We start from the raw sequence: 20,688 nt of genomic DNA, 5'->3' as shown, positions 1-20,688 counted from the left end.
GATAAAGTGGTTTATCTTGCTAGTAAGTGTGTAATCGTTATTGCACAAGTTTAGATAAAATGATTTGTCTTAGAATTAATTTTTCAAAGTTTCAGGGATGTAATTGTTTTGGAAATAAATGTGTAGATGTTAAAATAGTATATCTATTTTATAAGGGTGTCAAGTAGCTGCAAGTGGCAATGGTTAGAGTGAATGGTGCATGTTGATGTGGTCGACGACGTTTGACGGTGGCAACAACGAAGATAATGTATGAAACAAACGCGCAATGGTGACTTTAGGGTGGCTGAGTGGCACTTGTGTTGCAACAGTGGTGCTAGAGATGTCGAAGGGAGTGATGGCGATATAAGGTGGTCGTTAGGGTAGTGATGGAGAGTTAGGTAGCAACAATGATTATGGATGACATCTGGTGATGGCGGCGATAGAAGGAGGAAGTGATTATTGTGATAGATGGTGTCACGCTAGGGCAGTGAAAGAAATTATCAACAATGGTCATAATGGCGGGTGCTCAATAGACGAGGGCATCACATTCACACGACAACAATAGTGTAGGATGGTAGGTCGGGGTGCAAGGTGTTGGTTGAGATTATAATGGTAAAAGGAGTCCAACAATAGTGAATAGTGAGCAATGATGACAATAGTGGTAAAGGGTACCAGTCGACACGAGAACAATTGAAAATGTTGGACAACGTTGGCGGTAACAACAATGAAAACATGAGATTAACGAAAACGAAAATATACAAATGTTAACACATTTCTTAAGTTAAAAGCTAATGTATTTTTTTTCAAAAATAGCTAAAATTGTTCCAAAATTGAATTCAATTTCTTGGACAACAAAATTGTATTAAAAAAATCACTTTTATATAAATCTCATTAATTTTTTTTTTATATATATATTGGCAAAGGTGGCTCATTTGTATAAATAGAAGATTATATTGGGGTCTTTATCAGCAAGATCCAACAAACCCTCAACCACAAGTTGCAGCAGCTTCGCGAACCCCCCCAAAAAAAAAGGTTAGGTTTTTCTGAAACCCATTAACCCCTTTTCATCATTTCCTGCAATCAATTCCAATTTCTTAATTCAATTCAATTATCCCTTTTCATCAATCATCGTTTTGATTTCAGATTCTAGTGTAACAAGCTGTGAATTTTTGCTGTTAATGTATGTCGATGTTCGAATTCATTTTTTGGGGCAATTGGGAATTGCCCTATTTGATGCCATGTTGCTTGCTCTCAAGCTTTGCTGGTTTAGGCTTAGCCATTGTCGTTTAGGTGTAAAACCTAAATTAGAGGAGATGGGAATTTTAAATTAATAATTAATTTAATAAAATAAAGGATTTTTTTTGATTTTAGGGTTAGGTTAAAATTCTATTTAGTGCTAAATTTCTACAAGTGCCATTCATGTGAAATTGAAAGTTGAAACATTAGTATCAATAATTTATAGGTCATACAGAATTTGATGTTTATGAATTTGGTATTCTTTACACTGAATTTCTAGATCATGGGTTTTTTGATGTTTATTTTCATTCAATCAATGGATTTAAGAAGCTAATATAAGTCCATTCCTTGATGAACTAGATATTGAGGATTGGCAGCTGAGTGGCACCAGGAAACATGTCTCAGTTCAATGGGGATGAAATGGAGTATGCTGCAGATGAAAATGAAATGGCGGAAGTAGAAGATGATGTGTATTTCCGTGGCAGAGGATATGGTGAATCGGATTCAGATGATGATGAAGATGATGAATATGACCCTCTGGTTTGTTTTCGAGTCATAAGCAAAGCGTTGGTTATCATATGAATTTGAGAATTTCATTTTGGTGTGATGTTGTTCATTCTCACTGTGAAGCCCTTTTTGAACGTGTTATGCCACTTGTGTGTGTGTGTGTGTATTTTTTGTTGCATATGTATTGTTTCTGTGTTACGGTTTGTCTCCATATTCATAGATTGACTTAAGTTCGCATGATTAATATTTACTACCTTACAACCATTGACATGATATTTCCATCTGTTCACACTTTTTCTTGGGGTGGGGGCTTTGTGCTCCTTGTTACAGGAAAACAGAATAACAGATACCACTGCTGCTGAAGCTAGGAGGGGAAAGGATATTCAAGGTATACCTTGGGATAGACTGAGTATTAGTCGTGAAAAATATAGACAAACTAGACTAGAGCAGTACAAGAATTATGAAAATATACCCCAATCAGGGGAACTGTCAGAGAAGGTAACTTTGTCTTGCTTAAAGTTTGGAGGCACTTTAGTAATGATTCTGAGGATATCTTTTGACCCTATACTTTTTTTCTACTTGTCTACAGGAATGCACACCCACAGATAAGGGTGGAATGTATTATGATTTTTGGCAGAACACTAGATCTGTGAAGTCAACAATACTTCATTTCCAAGTATGTTGTTTTAGTAATTGTTTTCTTTGAATCATGCGAGGATGTGATAAAGATTTGCTTGGTCTACACTCATATTATCTTGTCTTTTTTGGAAAGCCTTGTGCCTGCATGTATACCTTGTGATATCTGATAATGTTTTTTTTTTGGTTATGTGGGGATATGTGTTTATGTTTTTCAATTTCCTTCTGAATTTCAATTATACGATTATTGCCAATAATTTAAGTAACATTAATGTGAAGCCTTTAATTTATCATTTTCAGTTGAGGAACTTGGTTTGGTCGACATCAAAGCATGATGTATATCTTGTTTCACATTACTCAATTGTTCACTGGTCTTCATTAAATTCTAAAAGATCTGAAGTCTTGAATGTATCAGGGCATGTAACTCCGTGTGAGGTAATAATTTTTGCACTGTTTTGGATTTGAAAGTATCAAATAGAAAACACATCTGAGTTACCAAATGTATGTTGCTTACAGAAACACCCAGGAAGCCTCTTGGAGGGTTTCACACAGACACAAATAAGTACACTGGCTGTACGAGATAACTTGTTAATTGCTGGAGGCTTTCAAGGGGAACTTATTTGCAAGGTACGTCATTTTTACTTCTAGTTTTCTTATTTTTTTTTATTTGTTACTTATAATGCACTTAAGCTACAGCTTCACTTTTCCATGTATCATGGACATTGAGATACATCATATATAATATTACCATTTTTCCTGCTTTTGTTGCACAAATTAGTGTATGCAGCTTATTTTTTGATATGATTAATTGATATATGATTAAAAATGGGAACAATCTGCCTATCTTTATTTTGTTTATTTATCTTTGATCTTCTAAATTAAGGTATTGGTTCAATATTTTTCTGTTGATTGATGATATATGTGATGTCTTGCAGTACTTAGATAGACCCGGGGTTAGCTTTTGTTCCCGAACTACTTATGAGGACAATGCAATTACTAATGCTGTTGAGATTTATGACAATCCCAGGTCTTTCTTCTCTTTTTCTCTATTGTTCTCTTCCTTTAATTGATTTTTTTTCTGGTCTCGAATTGTTGAAATGATGGTTTCAATCATTGGTCGCAATGCTTTAGTGTGGCTGCTTACTAACAATCAATTGATCTGTCAGTGGAGCTGTTCATTTCATGGCTTCAAACAATGACTGTGTTGTTAGAGACTTTGATATGGAGAGATTTCAGCTTTCAAAGCATTTCAGCTTTCCTTGGCCAGTAAATGTAAGTACCTCTACTTGGTTTTCCATGTCTGAAAAATACATTAGCATTATTGCTAGTACTGAATCCAAGATTTTTGGCAAATCTAGAATTAGCATGTTAGCATGCTTTGCTAGTTTAGACTACTTTAGGATTACAGTGGAATGAGTAGAGGGAGATTGAAGGTGAAGAATAAAATCCAGGTTGCAAAGAACAAATTCTTGATTCCAATGTGATTTTAATTATGCTTAGTAGATACATTTTACCTGCATTTTCGTTTTGGTTCTTGCTAAGATTTAGTTTATCATTTTGTGACTAAAGCATTTTAGTTGCTGGGCTTTATTGATTTTTTGGGAATTGAAATTTTTAAAGCTGACTTTAATATTTTTTTATAAAAGAGTTGGCTTTATGTGAACTTGACTCACTTGAGGTTGAGTTTGTCTCTGAAGATTTTACAGAAATTTAGTGTTCTATATTTGCATTATTTTTTTGATGATTTTGACTATGTACTTCTTTTACGTACTGACTGGCTGGCCAACTGTTTAATTTTGAATATCCTTTCTCGATTAATTGGGGCAGAACTCCCTGTATGTGTTGAAAACTTGGAAGGGTGAAGTTCTGAATTAGATAGCCAACTAAAGAATCATATAATGACTATTGAAATGAGAATCCTTCACTTTCTGTCAATCATCTTTCTTAAAACCTTAGTGCTGTTATCTTTAAAGTATAAAAGGAGGAAATTTGAGGGTCTAATTAGTTTGAGATTATTTTTATTTTTATTTTCATTTTTCACTATTAATTGCAAAATACCATCTTTCATTTTTCCTGTTTTCACGTAATGTATAATCATTGTCGTATTTTTGTAATTAAAATTGAAAATAGAAATAATTTTCTCAAACCAAATAGGCCCTTAATAACTTTCACACACATCTATATTTTAGAAACTCCTTACAAATACAAAATAGGAGCATAATGTGTAGGTTACAGCTTATGGTTAAAGTTTAAAAAGTAGAAAGTTGAGAATAAGTGCGTCTGCCGAGCCTTGAACATTTATGTAAGAGGGAATAATGAAAAATGAATGGACTGGAGAAGGGTGGACCAAGGGAGTACATGTGTATGAGTGGAGAGGGACGAATGTTGTATGAGTTAGGTGGGAATGAAGGAGGGAGAGTGTAACAGCGCCCACATGAAATTGAAGAGGGAAATTATGCAATGATGTGAGTGAGTAAAGAAGGAATTTTGGAGAGTGTTTTGGCGGCCTAGGCCACAGAGGGCAGAGTCTGTGAATTCAGCTCTTAATGTCTCTCCTTTACTACATTTTCCTATCTTTTCTGCTCAATTCATCTGTTACTGGACAGAATAGTTTTCATTTGTAAATTAGAAATTCTCCTTCAAATTTATCTTATCTAGTGTATAATTCCAGTCCCGATCAATGTCTATATATATATATTCCTTATTTTCTCTCTGCATTTGCATTGCGGGTGCCCACTACTAGTATTGGATGATATGATATGAATATCTACTTGTGAATCGCATTGATATCTGAATTTGTGCCCTTTCTTTCTGCAGCATACTTCATTGAGCCCTGATGGGAAACTAATTGCAATTGTTGGAGACAACCCAGAATCGATACTGGTGGATTCTCAAACTGGAAAGGTTGGCATGGTCATTCTGTCTGTGTTACAAATTCCTGCTTGTATATTTCTTTAAAGAGGGCAGTTTAGAATGAGATGAGGGTGCAGGTGAAAGTGCCAAGTTGTTAAGAGCTATGAATATCTAATTATAATTTTTGCTGTCTTTGTAGACTATGGGATTTTTATGCGGACACTTGGATTATTCATTTGCATCTGCATGGCATCCTGAGGGCCGTATTTTTGCCACTGGGAACCAAGACAAAACATGTCGCGTTTGGGATGTTCGAAACTTGTCGAAGTCTGTTGCTGTTCTTAAGGGAAACCTTGGAGCTATACGCTCGATACGGTTCTCATCTGATGGACAGTTCATGGCAATGGCTGAGCCAGCTGACTTTGTGCATGTATATGATGCAAAGCATGGGTTTGAGAAGGAGCAGGAGATTGATTTTTTTGGGGAGATCTCTGGTGTATCTTTTAGCCCTGACACAGAATCACTTTTTATTGGTGTTTGGGATCGCACCTATGGAAGCCTTCTTCAGCTCAATCGGCGCAGAAACAATATGTATCTCGACTACTTGTAAATCGGTAACCTACAGCTTGTAAGTACCTACAGCTAATGTCCTTTTCTAGTTTTTAGGACTCATCATACAGTGTATAACATGGCATGAGGGTGTTACAATTGTTTGTTCTGCATCTTCATCTTAAGTTACATTCTGCCAATATTTTTTTAATAATCTTCTAATGCTAGTAATGGAAGAAAGTGAAGAATTTTTTTGTAGCTGACCTATGCATGCATTTTGTTCATCTACCTTTTTGTAACTTGTGCTTTATGCTGTAGGTAGAGAGACTCCTGCTGGATATCTCTGTGTCTTCTCTTTGGTTGGATGATACCGGGAATGAATAAATGCATTTACCTTGGGCATCCCTGTATTATATTGAAGAATGAAACAGAGAAGGAGTGAGAGGAAGGTTTCTTCTTCTTCTTGGGTGCTCTAAAGTAAGGGTATGCACTTTAGAAGATGAGTACAAGGATAATTCTTGAAGAAAAAATCCATTATCATTGTGGTAAAATATGTGCATGTATATAATAAATTGTAAAGATATTAAAGTTACAATCTTTGACAATTTTTTTTATCATAGGTTATGATTCTACACCTTATTTTCTAAGTTGCACTCTTGACTGATTCAAATCTTTATATTAGTATTCCATTTTGTGGGTTCTAAAGGGCAGAGTGAATGATCGTAATACATGGTTTACCTGTGAATCATGAATCTTATCCTTTGGATGTTAATGATAAAAAAGTAATGATTCAATATGCTAGAAGATCAACTTGTTAAGCTGGTTCAGTGTAATGGAATTTTCAATCTGGTTCTCAATACCCTCTTTTCTATCTAACGATGATTGCCAATTGGGTGGATAGTAGAAACCACCATGACCTTGTTTGCATTGCCATTGAGAATGGAAACTGGAAAATAAAAGGCAAACTGGTTCGGAAAGGTCTTCCTTGATTATTTTTAAACTTGCCTTACCACTAGAGATATAATTTATGATTGTAGTAGTATATGGGTTACCTTATGAAAATTTAATTGTCAAAGATAAGTATCAAGGTAAAAAATTTCATTTGAAAATAAGCAAAATAAATTATTTATGCTTAATACTTTTCCTAATCGAAACCAGTCTTAATTTAATTGTATTAACCTATTTTATACAATTGGAGCTACTTGTATTTATGCTTAATACTTTTCCTAATCAAAATCAGTCTTAATTTAATTGTATTAACCTATTTTATACAATTGGAGCTACTTTTATTATGAGACCATGGTCAATTATATGTGGCACTTGCAAGAGTTATAAACACAAGATTTCAAAATTCTTATGATTGATTCTTTCAAAAAAAAAAAGTTTCTTATGATTGATGATGACGAAAGTGTGTTTAACAACAATGATTGTGTTTTTTTTTTTGCCAACATTTGATAACACTTGGTAATTCACTAATTTATATTTGTGTTTAATTTATGGTTTTATTTATTTATTCGTGCCCTTATTCCATCCGTACATGAGTGCAATACTAGTTATAATTAAATTCAGATAAAAATAAATTCACATAGATTTTTTTTAAACCCACATAGATAGATTTGTTTTTTGAAAGAACCCCCATAAATAGATTTATCTCGACATGTATGTATTTATAATTTTTCTTTTGTCTTTAAACCGGTTTTAACTTATTCAAAATACAAATGTTTTGCGATCGTCTCTACAAATGAATTTTTCAAGATTCGATTTTATGAAAATTTCAAGCTTTCTACCACTGGTGGGTAGTTGATACTTTTTTTTTTTTTGACAGAGTGGGTAGTTGATACTTGATATTGTACATTTATAGTAAAGGACCTCAAAAAACAAAGGAAACAGTGTTTTACTATAAAATCGGGAAGGTGTGGAGCGTAGAAAGTGGAACGTGAATATGAGGACTTTTTCGTGTATATATCGATTGATAACATAAGATTTGTGATCATGAATTTGTTTATTTTGTGAGCATAACCATGAAAACCAGTACCCTAGCTGTACCTGGTGAGTTTGTTCCCATTCTCTCATGGGAACTCCTGATGGAAATCTTGTGGCGGCTTCCTGTGAAGACCCTCATGAAATTTAAGTCATGGAAATCGCTAATCTCTAACAACAAAGCATTCTCAAAACTGCACCTGGAGAGATCGTCCAAAAACAATCACGTACGTACTCATCTCCTTTTTATTCGGCGACGTCAGTGGAATGGATCGTTTGCTCGAGGATCCGTCGTTCATGGCTGAACACAGGTGCATCCCATTGGAGGTCAAGTACCGCATGGTTGGCTCATGTAACGGCTTGGTCTGTTTTAGCCACCGTTGTGTTTATGATGGTACGAATAAGTCAGTTTAATTTGAGAAATGAAATGCAAATTAATTTAAAGGCTACATAATTTTCATTATTCAACGCACACATTATTTGACCCTTTAACTTCCTCTATGCAAGGTGGTGGCGCTTTCGAATTATGATTGTACTAGTAAATTGGAGACAAATGTTTATTGTATAGGTGATAGTTGTTGGAGAAAGATTTTTAGCTACCCTGATTTTCCACTATCGCTAAAGAACACTGATGCACAATTTGTGGGTGACTGTGTTAATTGGTTAGCATTCAAGTCGAAGTCTCCCAACCATAACCAGAACTTGGTTTCTATCCAGCAGATGGTGATTCTTTCCTTTGACATGCATAAGGAGATATATAGGTCTTTCTCTGTGCCTGAAGGCCTTAGTGAGGTTGAATACATTGAGGTTGAATACATTGGGGTTTTGGGGAATTGCTTGTGCCTTTTTCAAGAACAGACAACCAATTTAGTTGTGTGGCAAATGAGAAAGTATGGAGTTGGAGAGTCTTGAACTCGATTGGTGAGTGTAAGTTATAACCATCTTCAATGTATATAATAATGCCCTTAAGCCGCTGATGTGCTTGTGGGAAGATGGTGGCATCCTAATGCTTGTAAAAGATTTCGAATTTGATGGTGTCATGTATAATCTAAAAGATAATAGTGTCAAATTTGTTCAACTTCCCCCCAAAAAAATGTGGGGGGATGTCATTGTTTATGTAGAAAGTCTAGTTTCACCTTTTTAAGATTAAACTCCTCTTGACAATGTGTTCTTTTAAATTTGTGTTGAATTATGCAAGTGATATGGTCTTTAATATTTATTACAGCATATATACACTGTACATATATATTTGCTATTGCAAACAACATTTGATAAATTGTATCCAGCCCCAGATTCGTGAGTTGAGACTAATTTAGTCAGGGAACAAGTATCAGTGGTTGCTGGCTGGCAGCCACCATTTTGTAAAACATCATAAGCCACCTTAAAGGCCTGTTGTTGATAAATTTCCAAGGGAGTGAAGTTGTCTGGTGATGATGTTTGATGTCAATGATGAGGTTCCAAGAAACCTTCATTGGAAGAGTTGGTCATGTTTGGTGAACATCTTGACTCAAATAACCAATTGAGATAGAAGTATCACCATAGCTTGCTTTGTAGACACAAGCACCAAATGCACTTTTGGACCTGTTTTTGTCATCACTATCAAATTGTTTCTGTTCTCTGCTTTCTCTCTTCATGAAAACTGATTGAAGAAATGCATCCCATGGCAATTAACTAATGCACACTGCTGCACACATGATAGTGGTGAGAAGAGAGAGATAGAAGCAACTAGCCTTGCAGGACACTAAAGATATTGGATGTTGACTTCTAGCAAAGTTTGGATCAAGTTATTTTTCTTTCAGAATCAATTCTGTCACTCAAAAACTACTCGCAAAAGCTCATTCTCAAAATTGATTTTGACTTTAAAATTAACTGTAAAAGAGCTTTCAAACATACACTTATAAAACTAAAATTATACACTGGCCTGGTCGAATGTTGGTGGTGAGAGACCCCTTTGTCATTTTACATTGTTGGATTAGTTCTATTGTATCAGTGGAAGTAGCTTCACAGCTAGGGTCCTGTTTTGGCTTATCTATACTGGTTGTTATGATGGGTTGTATACTTGTATTGGAAGTATCATAGGTCATAGCAGAGAGAGATTTTGTTCTCATCGCTATCTTTCTTATAAATTGCTTTTGTTGTTAAAAAAATCTGGAAGTGGTTTGTAACTTACATACACAGAAAAAGAATCAGTTATGATTATTCTTTAGTCAAGGTCTAAAAAGTAGTGCTCTGATGCCTTACTTTCTGCCTTTGCCATGTAGTATAAGATTTTAAAATGTCAATTTTTTTTTTAATATTTTTTATAGGAATATGTTATTCTTAGTAATGTTAGTAAATTAGTCTTCTTTAGAGTAATGTTAGTAATGTCATACTGTTATGTTTTAAATTGTCAATATAGTTAAACAAATGAGAATTGTGTAATTAATTAATATTAACTTATAATAATATGTACGTGTATAATTTAGTTTTAGTATTTTATTATTATTATATAACTAAAATATTTCAAATATAAATTATAGTTATTAATTTTTGCCTTCGTTCCGTTATATTTTCATCGGTTCCACAATTTTTCACAGAACTAAAAAGTAATGTTCAAGGAGATGTATGTCATGTTCAGTATGTCAAGCTCCGCCGGTTCCAACCTATATAGCGTTGTCACCTCCGATCCACTATCTATTTCACAATATTAAGGTTGTAGATTCGAATACTTGGGCGGACAAAAATCTCAAGTTGGTGGTGGACATACATACTCAAGATCCTTCGGCGCTCCAACATACCATTAGAGTATGTCTCTGTTGGTTAATTTCCACAGAGGTAATCATGAGGAGACAATCCTCCCTACCCGAAAATCCCTAATAGGTCATTAACACTCCATCACTTTATAGTGTCTCTCTGAATGCTACCACTTTTACTAAAAAAAAGATTTATATATAAATTTTACTGATCACACATCTAATTATGTTTTACCATCATTCCATTTGTCATGATTAAATTAATTTAAAAAGATTAAAAATGTAAGATGCGTTTTACAAATCTTATTAATTATATGATAATTATTTGCAAAGATTAAATTGAATTTCATAATTTTATCACATTATAATTTTTTTTGAAAGTAATTTTATCACATTATAATTGAATTAGATAAAAAAAACTTTTTTTTTGACAGGATAAAAAAAAAACATTTGATCTAGCTCTTAATGGTCAAGGAAATCTAAGTACTGTAAAATTGGAAGGTTGAGTATCTAGCGTGAATATTAGGGTTTCGGATTTTGTACATCAAAAAACATTGGGTTATATAATGTTTTTTTTTTGTGAGTATTTGATTCAGTCCTTTTCTTCTTCTCATAACCATGAAAACGGCTGAGTTTGTCCCCGTCCTCCTATGGGAACTCCTGGTAGAAATCTTGTCATGGCTTCTGGTTAAGACTCTCATGCAATTTAGGTGTGTTTGTAAATCATGGAAATCACTCATCTCTAATGACAAAGCGTTTGAAAAATTACACCTGCACATATCGGCAAAAAACAAGCACGTACTCGTCACCCTACGAGAGCCCGACTACGATGTGGAAGACGAGGACCACTACCTCATTATGTGCCCCGTGCGTCGATTTGTCGAGGATCCGTCCTTCATGATCGACGAAGAAGGGAGCTGCACTTTGAAGGGCGAGTACAACATCGTTGGCTCATGTAACGACTTAGTCTGTTTTCACCTCATTGACAGTAATTTTCGCACAGGTGAGTTCTGGGTCCGGCTCTGGAATCCGATCACACGCTTGTGGTCCAACAAGTCACCAACCTTTGATATCGACAACCGCGTGAGCTTTGGATTCGACTATGATGATTTGCGTGATACTTATAAGGTGAGTTAAAAAAGTTCATTTTAATATGTTATCAAACACAAATTCATTTTAAGCATAAAAAATAGAGAACACAAAAAACATAATTTTGTCCTTTTGAGTTAAGTTTATAATTTCCTCGTTGCAAGGTGGTGGGGCTTTCGGATTATTTTTGTTGGAGAGGGTGGAAATTGGTGACAATGGTTTATTGCATGGGTGATAGTTGTTGGAGAAATATCCAGGGCGACCCTGGTTTTCGACTTTCGCTAAAGCAAAATTATGGGCAGTTTGTGGGTGGCTGTCTTAATTGGTTAGCATATGACGACTCGAATCATCACTGTAATCATCAGAACCATCATACCGATCTTGAGCGGTTTGTGATTGTTTCATTTGACATGCGTAAAGAGACCTATAGCTCTTTGTCATTGCCTGAGGTTATTAGTGAGGTGTCTAACATTGAGATAGAACTTAGTGTTTTTGAGAATTGTCTGTGCCTTTTTCAAGACTGTAAAAGAATCCATTTTGATGTGTGGCAAATGAGAGAGTACGGAGTTCGTGAGTCTTGGACTCGATTGGTCACTCTCAGTTATGAACATCTTCAATGTGATGTCTATATGTTTTATCCGCTGCCGCTGATGTGCTTGTCTGAAGATGGTGACATCTTAATGCTCTTCGAAAATCAAAATCGAGATGTTATTTTATATAATCTAAGAGATAATAGTGAGAAACATATTCAACTTCCCGACAACAAACGTTGGTTGAATGCCAATAGTTATGTACAAAGTCTAGTTTAACCATATTAAGATCAAGGTTATTGTTTCCTCCTTGACTGACAGTGACACAAGCTGCTCAGTTATAACCTACCTACCTCATGAATCATCTCTTATTTTCGTTTAGCTATTAATGACAATTGCTGAAAGTGACTTTTATTTTTGGTATTTTCAGTCGGTCCTATTCCAAGTAATTTTACTTTCATGTTTCACTCTGGTATTGTATTATTTTTTTTGCAGTTTTGTCTGTATTGATTTTGCATACCATTAATTCTCAAAGATAATTGAAACTTACAAATGACAGACAAGCCAGAATTGGCATATTCTGGAGCTCATATCTGAAAGCAAGGCAAGCATGAAAAGTTTCCAAACAAAGCACTAAAACATTGTTTGAACTATATATTAATTAACATACATATCTCTTTATCTTCTGCAAGTTGCCTCCTAACATCATTGTTTGAACTACTAATTAACATACTGGATCTCTTGAGTCTCATGTCACTGATAACTGAACTGCTCCTTCAACTTTATAAAACATTTCTCTTTTTCTATTCCCCTTCTTTTATGAATCCACATTACGAGTTTACGACCATATATTAACAACACTAACCTTCAATTGTGGATATTGCCTTTTATGCCTGGTTGAGTACACGAGTTCTTTCTTGGGGCTGAATTCCTTCATCGCTTTCTTCCTCCACAGTCTCTAAAGTTCGTTTCAGAATCTTTTCTTCATTGCTTCAAGGTTTTGCATACACTGTTCAAAGGAAGATATCATCTTTGGGCTAAATAGACAATCCTCACTAAGGAAAATGGCACTTGGAGGTGGACATTTTGTGGCAGTACCGCCGCAAAATGTAACATCGAGGCGGTTATTGCGGCGCTTTTTCTTTCCACCGCAGATTGCGTGCAATCAAAGGCAACCGATTTTTAACTAGAGGCGGAAAGAATCAATGGTGATGATACAATATTATTAACATATTTTTAGTGAATAGTCATCACTAACCTATTTATTCCAAGACTAGTATAAATTTAGTTGCATTAAAATTAAGCTAAACTAAGTTTTTAGTTAAGCAATTAATTTCATTTGACATAAATTATTATTTATCAAAAATTTTGATGAATTTTTATTTTGGAATTCAATGTATTTTATTAGCGAATTTTGTAGCCGTAAAAGGGGTGAAAAATACATTTTAGCATCTCATGACGGTTGGAACCGCAGTAGAATAGAGGCAAAATGAAGTATACACTCGACGACATTTATTCTAATGGTTGGCCAAAACCGCAGCAGACGCCCTCCGACGCTCGTACTCGGCGCTCTAGCCACTCAACATAGATTTTACGGTAGTTTAAACTGCCGCAAATTGCTCCCAAAACCGTCACTAACTGCTGTTTTTTTTTTGTGGTGCCTCACTGGATTCATTTGCATTTCTAATGTTTAGAGAATAGTTTCCAAATTTTGGGGTGACATAGGATCCAGGAGAGTATAATCCATCTGCACGGAGCAATTCTGTAAGACTAGCAATGGCAATGTTGGATGGGATTCTAAGTGATTCTTGCCTCTTTGCTAAAGCCTTTCTCTTATTTTCCTTCTCAATGGTGCTTCCCCCTTGAGCAGCAAGTACTCTGGTTTTATGAAATGGAACCACTTCCTCATTTTTACTACCTGAACTAGGAATGTGGCTTTTAGGACTTGGAGTAACTTCATTGCTTTTTGGTTGCATTTGCTTGATGGCAAAGGTTTCAAGTTCAAGTTTCTATGAATACAGTTGAATATTTAGTAGAGAGAATTTTGCCGCTTATAGTAGTTCTACCTGACTTAAACAAGATTATATCAAGATGTTGTACTTTAAATATAAAATCTTTATCATAAGTATAGTTTCTTTAGTAAATAATTATTGATCTTACTAATTATATACGATATTCATGGGTGTAATTAAGTTTAACATAAATATAAAATTAAACCACATGTGGCGTGGTGGTTAGCTCATCTCGTCCTTTAATCATGAAGTTGTAGTTTGATCATCCCCTCAAGGAATGAAGCGCATTTCGTGCCTAGCTATTTTCTACTTAGTGTCAATACCCGCGTGAAATAAGTAGTCATTGCTATTAACAGTGGATACTCTAGGCTAAAAAAATTAAATTTCATAATTTATCACATCATTTTTAAATTATAATAAAAATAATTACCGCTTAATGCGCTACAACGAATGAAAGATTAGTCTCACGATTATTAGCAGTGAGATACCGGTTATCATTTCAAAAAATAGATTTAATTTTTTTTGGTACAAATAGATTTAATTGAATGTGTGCATTTATTCTTAATTCAATTTATATATCAATGGATAAGAAAAGGAATCAGAGTGTACTATAAAACCGGGAAGGTTGAGTATCCTAAGGTGTGTGTGAATATTAGGAATAGGGTTGAGTCTCGTTGCTTCAGTCGGGTTTCTTCTCACTCACAACCATGAAAACCCTTACCAAACCTGCTGACCTTGTTCACGTTCCTTCGGAACTCGTGATAGAAATCTTAATGTGGCTTCCGGTGAAGACCCTCATGCGATTTAAATGCGTTTGCAAGTTATGGAAATCACTAACTAAAGACAAAGACTTCGTGAAACTACACCTGAAGAGATCGCCCAAAAACAAGCACGTACTCTTCATCTTAAGAAAAGCCACCTCTGCCCACCGCTTCGCTGACTTCATTGCCGCCGTCTCTGCCTATGGCCCCGCTGACATCATTTTCATTTCGCGCCCAATGCGTCCTTTGTTCGAGGACCCGTCGTCCATGATTGATGATGGGGGGTGCCTCAGTTCGGAGGCCATGTCTGTGGTCGTTGGCCTATGTAATGGCTTGGTCTGTTTTCTCAGCCATCGTGTTTGTACCACCGTGTTCCAGCTCTGGAATCCAGCCACAGGCTTGTGGTCGGAGAGCTCACCAATAGTTGGTATCCACGCCATCATCGCGGGCTTTGGATTTGGCTATGATGATTCAAGTGACACTTATAAGGTAAGTTAAAAATTCAATTTAATCATAAAAAATAAACAAGAAATTAGCCTACAAATAAGTCAGTTTTAATTTCAAAGGGCACACAATTTTCATTATTCAATACGCAAATATGATCCTTTTCGGTTAATTTTATTATTTTCTTTATGTAAGGTGGTGGGGTTATCAAATTTTTATAATAATTTGGAGATAACGATTTATTGCACGGGTGATAGTTATGGGAGAAAGATTTCAAGTAACCCTGGTTTCCGATTTTCAATAATGCAAAGCAACAGACAGTTTTTTGGTGCCTGTGTTTATTGGTTAGCAGTTGATTTGTCAAATTATCCCAACCACAACCATGATAGGCTCAAGTAGTTGGTGATTGTTTCATTTGACATGAGTAAGGAGGCATATAAGTCTTTTTCATTGCCTGAGGGTACTAGTGCGATGTCTCAAGATGAGACACCGACAGACCTTGGGATTTTGGGGAATTGCCTGTGCCTTTTTCAAAACTATAAGAAAACCGATTTTGTTGTGTGGCAAATGAGAGAGTATGGAGTTAGAGAGTCTTGGACTCGATTGTTGAGTGTCAGTTATGAACATCTTCAATGTGATGGCTATGTGCGTCATGTGTCATTTATGTGCTTGTGTGAAGATGATGACATCCTAATGCTCTTAAAATATAGGGGTTTTGATGCTATCATGTATAATGCAAGAGATAATAGTGTGAAACATGTTCAACTTCCCAACAACAAACGACGTTGGTTGAATATCTATGGTTATGTAGAAAGTCTAGTTTCACCTTATTAAGATTAAGCTGCTCCTTACAATTTGTTCTTTTAAACTTATGTTGAATTATGCAATTGGTGATTACTGTGAGTGGGTCTTTACCTTGGAGGTTGCTAATTCATTAAGCTTCTTTGGTGCTTGAAAGGGTTCTGCCTAACAAACTTCACATATTAAAGTCTAGTTATAATAATTTGTCCATTAATGCTTAGATTATAAATGATTAGTGTTTTAACATAACTTTAAAACTAAATATAGTTACTTATTCAATTCATGCTTATCAACTATAGAGTCATTTCTTTGCATAAAGTTGGTGATGTGGATTTTAGAGAGAAGTCAAGACCTGTATAATATAACACAATTATACAAAAATATTCCCACGAATGAAGTTCCAAGGAATCTCATTACAAACAAAAATATTTTTGGGTAAAATAAAAAATATGTTTGGTTTCTATATATCATTCTTATGTATGTTTTTTAAAATTATTTAAGTGAAAAATAAAAATATATAAATATATTGCGGAAGGAAGGGTTCGTGGGAAATAACTTTCGTTCCCATGGCAATATAAGTTTCTCCCTCTTTGAGATGATTACCATTAAAATAATATTATTATTTAATTTTGAATATGAGAAATTGAAAAGTTTTACAATTAGTAATTAATTAAATGAATAATATGATTTATGTACTCTTTTTCCTCACTAGGTTTTTATCCCAATTGAGTTTTTTCTAGTAAGGTTTTAATGAGGCATAATCTCTAAGGTGTTCTTCTAAGGGGGTTTTTTGTTTTGGTATGTTACAATTTTCCCATTGTCATGAGAGGGTTGTTCTCATGCTGGTTTTTAATTCAATAAAGTTTTATGTTGTAAAAAAAAATTAAATAATATATTTATTAATTTAAATGTCAATTCAATTTTACTTTACTTATAGTTATTTTAAATTTTTTTCTCAAGTTTTGATTAATAATTATAACTAAAATAATATTAATATCTATTTTAAAATAGTAATAATATTTACTATTAAATATTTTCAGAAATTGAAACTTATAGATTTAGCAATTACTATAATGACTAACTAATATTGTTATTAATTAATGTTTAGGTCAAGTCAATTTTAATACTTTGTATATTTTATATGTAAAAAATTGTAATTTTTTTTAATATTTTAAAAGTTCCTTAAAATATGATTCATAATTAAATTTTAATAATATATGAGAATTGGAAATTGTCACAATTAGTAATTAAGATAAAATATCATTAATGTCTAATTCATATTGTTATTAATGTAAAAGTCATCTCAATATTAAATTTATTATTATTATTATTGTTATTAAAAAAATTCATCACGTTGTGATTAATGATTACATTTAAAATAATATTATTTAATTCTAAATATGAGAAATTGAAAATTTTAACAATTACTAATTAATTGAATGAATAATATAGAATATTATTAATAATTAAATATTATTTTTATAAATTTAAATAATAATTCAATTTTACCTTATTTATTATTATTTTTGAAATTTACCTTATAGAATTAGTAATTACTATAATGACTAATTAATATTGTTCTCAAAGCTGTGAATAATACATCATTTTGCTTTCTAAAAAATATTAATGTTTAGGTCAAGTCAATTTTAATACTTAGTATATTTTATATGTAAAAAATAGTAATCAGTTTTATTTAATATTTTAAAAATTCCTTAAAATGTGATTAATAAATAAATTTTAATAATATATGAGAATTGGAAATTGTCACAATTAGTAATTAAGATAAAATATAATTAATGTCTAATTCATATTGTTATTAATGTAAAAGTCAACTCCATTTTACTTTTATTATTATTATTATTAAAACAATTCATCAAGTTGTGATTAATGATAACAATTAAAATAATATTATTTAGTTCTAAATATGAGAAATTGGAAATTTTCACAATTAGTAATTAATTGAATGAATAATATAGAATATTATTAATAATTAAATAATATTTTTATTAATTTAAATGTTAATTCAATTTTACCTTATTTGTTATTATTTTTAAATATGATAAATTAAATTTTTGGTAATTATTATGTAATATAACTAATCATATACAAATTTCATTAATAACTAATTATTATTGTTACTATTGGATATGTCAAGTTAATTTTATTTATATACATAGATATAGATTAATGAATAAGAAAATGAAACTGAGGGTACTATAAAAATCGGGAAGGTTAGGTATCCAAAGTGGAACATGAATATTAGAGTTTTGTATATCAAAAAAATCAAATTCATTGAGAGCATAATTTGTGAGTCTCTTTAATTTAGTGAGTTTTCTTCTCACAACCATGGAAACCGTTGACCTTGTTCCCATTCTTCCTTTAGAACTCCTCATAGAAATCTTATCATGGCTTCCTGTGGAGACCCTCATGCAATTAAGGTGTGTTTCAAAGTCATGGAAATCACTGATCTCCGAAGACAAAGACTTCATGAAACTTCACCTGAAGAGATCGCCCGAAAACAAGCACAAGCACCTTCTCCTCACCTTACAAGAACCCGCCCCTCCCTACTTGGAATATGCTGAACCTTACGCCATTTCGTGCCCCGTGCGTCATTTGCTTCACGAGTCGTCACCCACGATTGATGAAGATGGGCGTTACACCTTGAAGGAAAAGTACCTCGTCATTGGCTCATGTAATGGTTTGGTATGTTTGCGGGGCTTTTGTGATCTTGACATCATGGGTGAGTTTTGGGTCCGACTTTGGAACCCGTCCATGCGCTTGAGGTCCAACAAGTCACCAACCTTTTGTAACGATGCTGACAGCCTGCACTTTGGGTTCGGGTATGATGATTTACGTGACACTTATAAGGTGAGTTAAAATTCAATGTCCAATCCAATCTTTAAGAATACAAGTTTAGTCTTCAATATGAATATGATGTTTCTTCCGGTCAAGTCAATTTCCACTTAAATTACCTTTGAAGACTACCTTGAAGACTAATTTGATCATAGAGAGGAAATTAGTGTACAAGATAAGAAAATTTAATTTGAGCAATGAAATCAAAATTTTAAGATTACATAATTTTCATTACTCAACACGGATACATAATCATTTGGGATTAATTTTATTATTTCCTCTTTGCAAGGTGGTGGTGCTTTCAGATTATTATTGCAATCGTAGAGAGCGGAAATTTGAGACAATGGTTCATTCCATAGGTACTGATAGTTGTTGGAGAAAGGTTTTGAATGACCCTGGTTTCCCATTTTCATTAAAGCAACTTGATGGACATTTTGTGGGTGGCTGTATAAATTGGTTAGCACTTAACGAGCTGAAATGTACCAAGAAGTTTGTGATTGTTTCATTTGACATGGGTAAGGAGGCATATAGTTCTTTGTCGTTGCCTGATGGTACTAATGAGGGTACTAGTCGGCTGCCTAACCTTGGGGCATACCTTGGGGTTCTAGACAATTGTCTGTGTCTTTTTCATGATCAAAAGAGAACCCATTTTGTTGTGTGGCAAATGAGAGTGTATGGAGTTCAAGAGTCCTGGACTCGATTGGTGAGTGTCAGTTATGAGCATCTCGGATGTGTTGGCTTTATGCACTATCGACCACTGATGTGCTTGAGTGAAGACGGTGACATCCTGTTGCTCATACAAAAGGGAAATCTTGATGTTATCATGTACAATTTAAGAGATAACAGTGTGAAATATGTTCAACTTCCTGACAACACAATTTGGTCGGATGCCATTGGTTATGTACAAAGTCTAGTTTCACCATGTTAACATTATGCTCCCCCATGGCAATATGTTCTTCTGAATTTATGATTAATTATGCAAGTGGTGATTAATATTGGTGGTTCTTTAGCTTCACTAATTTGTTGATGACATTGTTGGTTGCTAATTCATTAAGCTTCTTTGGTACTTGAAAGGGTCATGCCTAACAAACTTCACAAATTAAGGTGTCTAGTTATAATAATACGTCCATTAATACTTAGATTAAAATTGATTAGTTTTATCACATAATTTTAAAACTAAATATAGTTAGATATTCAATTCATGCTTATAAAAGTATAATTATTTCTTTGCATAAAATAAATTTTAATTAAAATACAAAAATTAAATAATTTCACTTTTATTTCTGTAGCTGTTTTCTTTCTTCTTAGCTATTGTTATTAGCTTTATTTGCTCTTTTGTTTCTTGGCCTTGGTCTTCTTGAACTACCAAGTCCTGTGCTTGTTTGTAATCCTTTTTCCTTATGGAATAAAATTCTGCTTTCTAAAAGAAAACAAGGTGTGATTGAGATTACAAAATAATTTATTTACCCTTGTTGTTGATTTGTTTCCGGAAATCTTGTCATCAAGCTGTGGTCGTGGGGGTTTTACGGAAGTAGGTGTTAGGGGTGGGGTTTCTTCGGTTGACGACGAGAACTTCTTTTTACAACCCCTTAATGCCTCTAGAGATTCTGTTATTGGTGATGCTATCAGCTCAGGGATCATTCCTTTTTCTGGTGAGTTTCCCGATGGGATGATACTCTCGCATCATAATCCTCTTTTCCAGGAGACGCTGCCTATTTATGTTCTT

General features: G+C 33.8%; 3 protein-coding genes across 3 annotated transcripts; all 3 read left to right on the top strand.

Moving 5' to 3' along the window:
* Nucleotides 1-926: 926 nt before the first annotated feature.
* LOC130723575 (uncharacterized WD repeat-containing protein C2A9.03-like) lies at nucleotides 927-6,465 on the top strand. Its single transcript, XM_057574680.1, has 11 exons — nucleotides 927-1,011; nucleotides 1,576-1,755; nucleotides 2,053-2,220; nucleotides 2,312-2,398; nucleotides 2,659-2,793; nucleotides 2,875-2,985; nucleotides 3,294-3,385; nucleotides 3,525-3,630; nucleotides 5,176-5,262; nucleotides 5,411-5,839; nucleotides 6,079-6,465. The coding sequence occupies exons 2-10, from the start codon at nucleotides 1,612-1,614 to the stop codon at nucleotides 5,819-5,821; spliced, it is 1,341 nt and encodes a 446-aa protein (XP_057430663.1). The 5' UTR covers nucleotides 927-1,011; nucleotides 1,576-1,611; the 3' UTR covers nucleotides 5,822-5,839; nucleotides 6,079-6,465.
* A 4,625-nt stretch (nucleotides 6,466-11,090) lies between these two features.
* LOC130725678 (F-box/kelch-repeat protein At3g23880-like) lies at nucleotides 11,091-12,370 on the top strand. The gene is made up of 2 exons (XM_057576885.1): nucleotides 11,091-11,600; nucleotides 11,726-12,370. Exons 1-2 carry the CDS (start codon nucleotides 11,091-11,093, stop codon nucleotides 12,368-12,370), a joined length of 1,155 nt encoding a protein of 384 aa, XP_057432868.1.
* A 2,440-nt stretch (nucleotides 12,371-14,810) lies between these two features.
* Nucleotides 14,811-16,142, top strand: LOC130725676 (putative F-box protein At5g62660). Its single transcript, XM_057576884.1, has 2 exons — nucleotides 14,811-15,353; nucleotides 15,738-16,142. The coding sequence occupies exons 1-2, from the start codon at nucleotides 14,811-14,813 to the stop codon at nucleotides 16,140-16,142; spliced, it is 948 nt and encodes a 315-aa protein (XP_057432867.1).
* Nucleotides 16,143-20,688: the final 4,546 nt, after the last annotated feature.

The sequence above is a fragment of the Lotus japonicus genome, chromosome 6 (assembly GCF_012489685.1).
Source record: "Lotus japonicus ecotype B-129 chromosome 6, LjGifu_v1.2".
NCBI classification, from domain to species: Eukaryota; Viridiplantae; Streptophyta; class Magnoliopsida; order Fabales; family Fabaceae; genus Lotus; species Lotus japonicus.
Note: the sequence above shows the minus strand (reverse complement) of the source record. Positions and strands in the feature narration are given on the sequence as shown.

What these genes read in the sequence shown, in the direction of transcription:
- LOC130723575 (XM_057574680.1), top strand. Translation starts at nt 1,612, where the DNA reads ATGTCTCAGTTCAATGGGGATGAAATGGAGTATGCTGCAGATGAAAAT. An exon ending in GGCATGTAACTCCGTGTGAG is followed by an intron (nt 2,794 to 2,874) that starts GTAATAATTTTT and finishes TGTTGCTTACAG; the next exon opens with AAACACCCAGGAAGCCTCTT. An exon ending in AAGGGGAACTTATTTGCAAG is followed by an intron (nt 2,986 to 3,293) that starts GTACGTCATTTT and finishes GATGTCTTGCAG; the next exon opens with TACTTAGATAGACCCGGGGT.
- LOC130725678 (XM_057576885.1), top strand. Translation starts at nt 11,091, where the DNA reads ATGAAAACGGCTGAGTTTGTCCCCGTCCTCCTATGGGAACTCCTGGTA. An exon ending in ATTTGCGTGATACTTATAAG is followed by an intron (nt 11,601 to 11,725) that starts GTGAGTTAAAAA and finishes CCTCGTTGCAAG; the next exon opens with GTGGTGGGGCTTTCGGATTA.
- LOC130725676 (XM_057576884.1), top strand. Translation starts at nt 14,811, where the DNA reads ATGAAAACCCTTACCAAACCTGCTGACCTTGTTCACGTTCCTTCGGAA. An exon ending in ATTCAAGTGACACTTATAAG is followed by an intron (nt 15,354 to 15,737) that starts GTAAGTTAAAAA and finishes GACATGAGTAAG; the next exon opens with GAGGCATATAAGTCTTTTTC.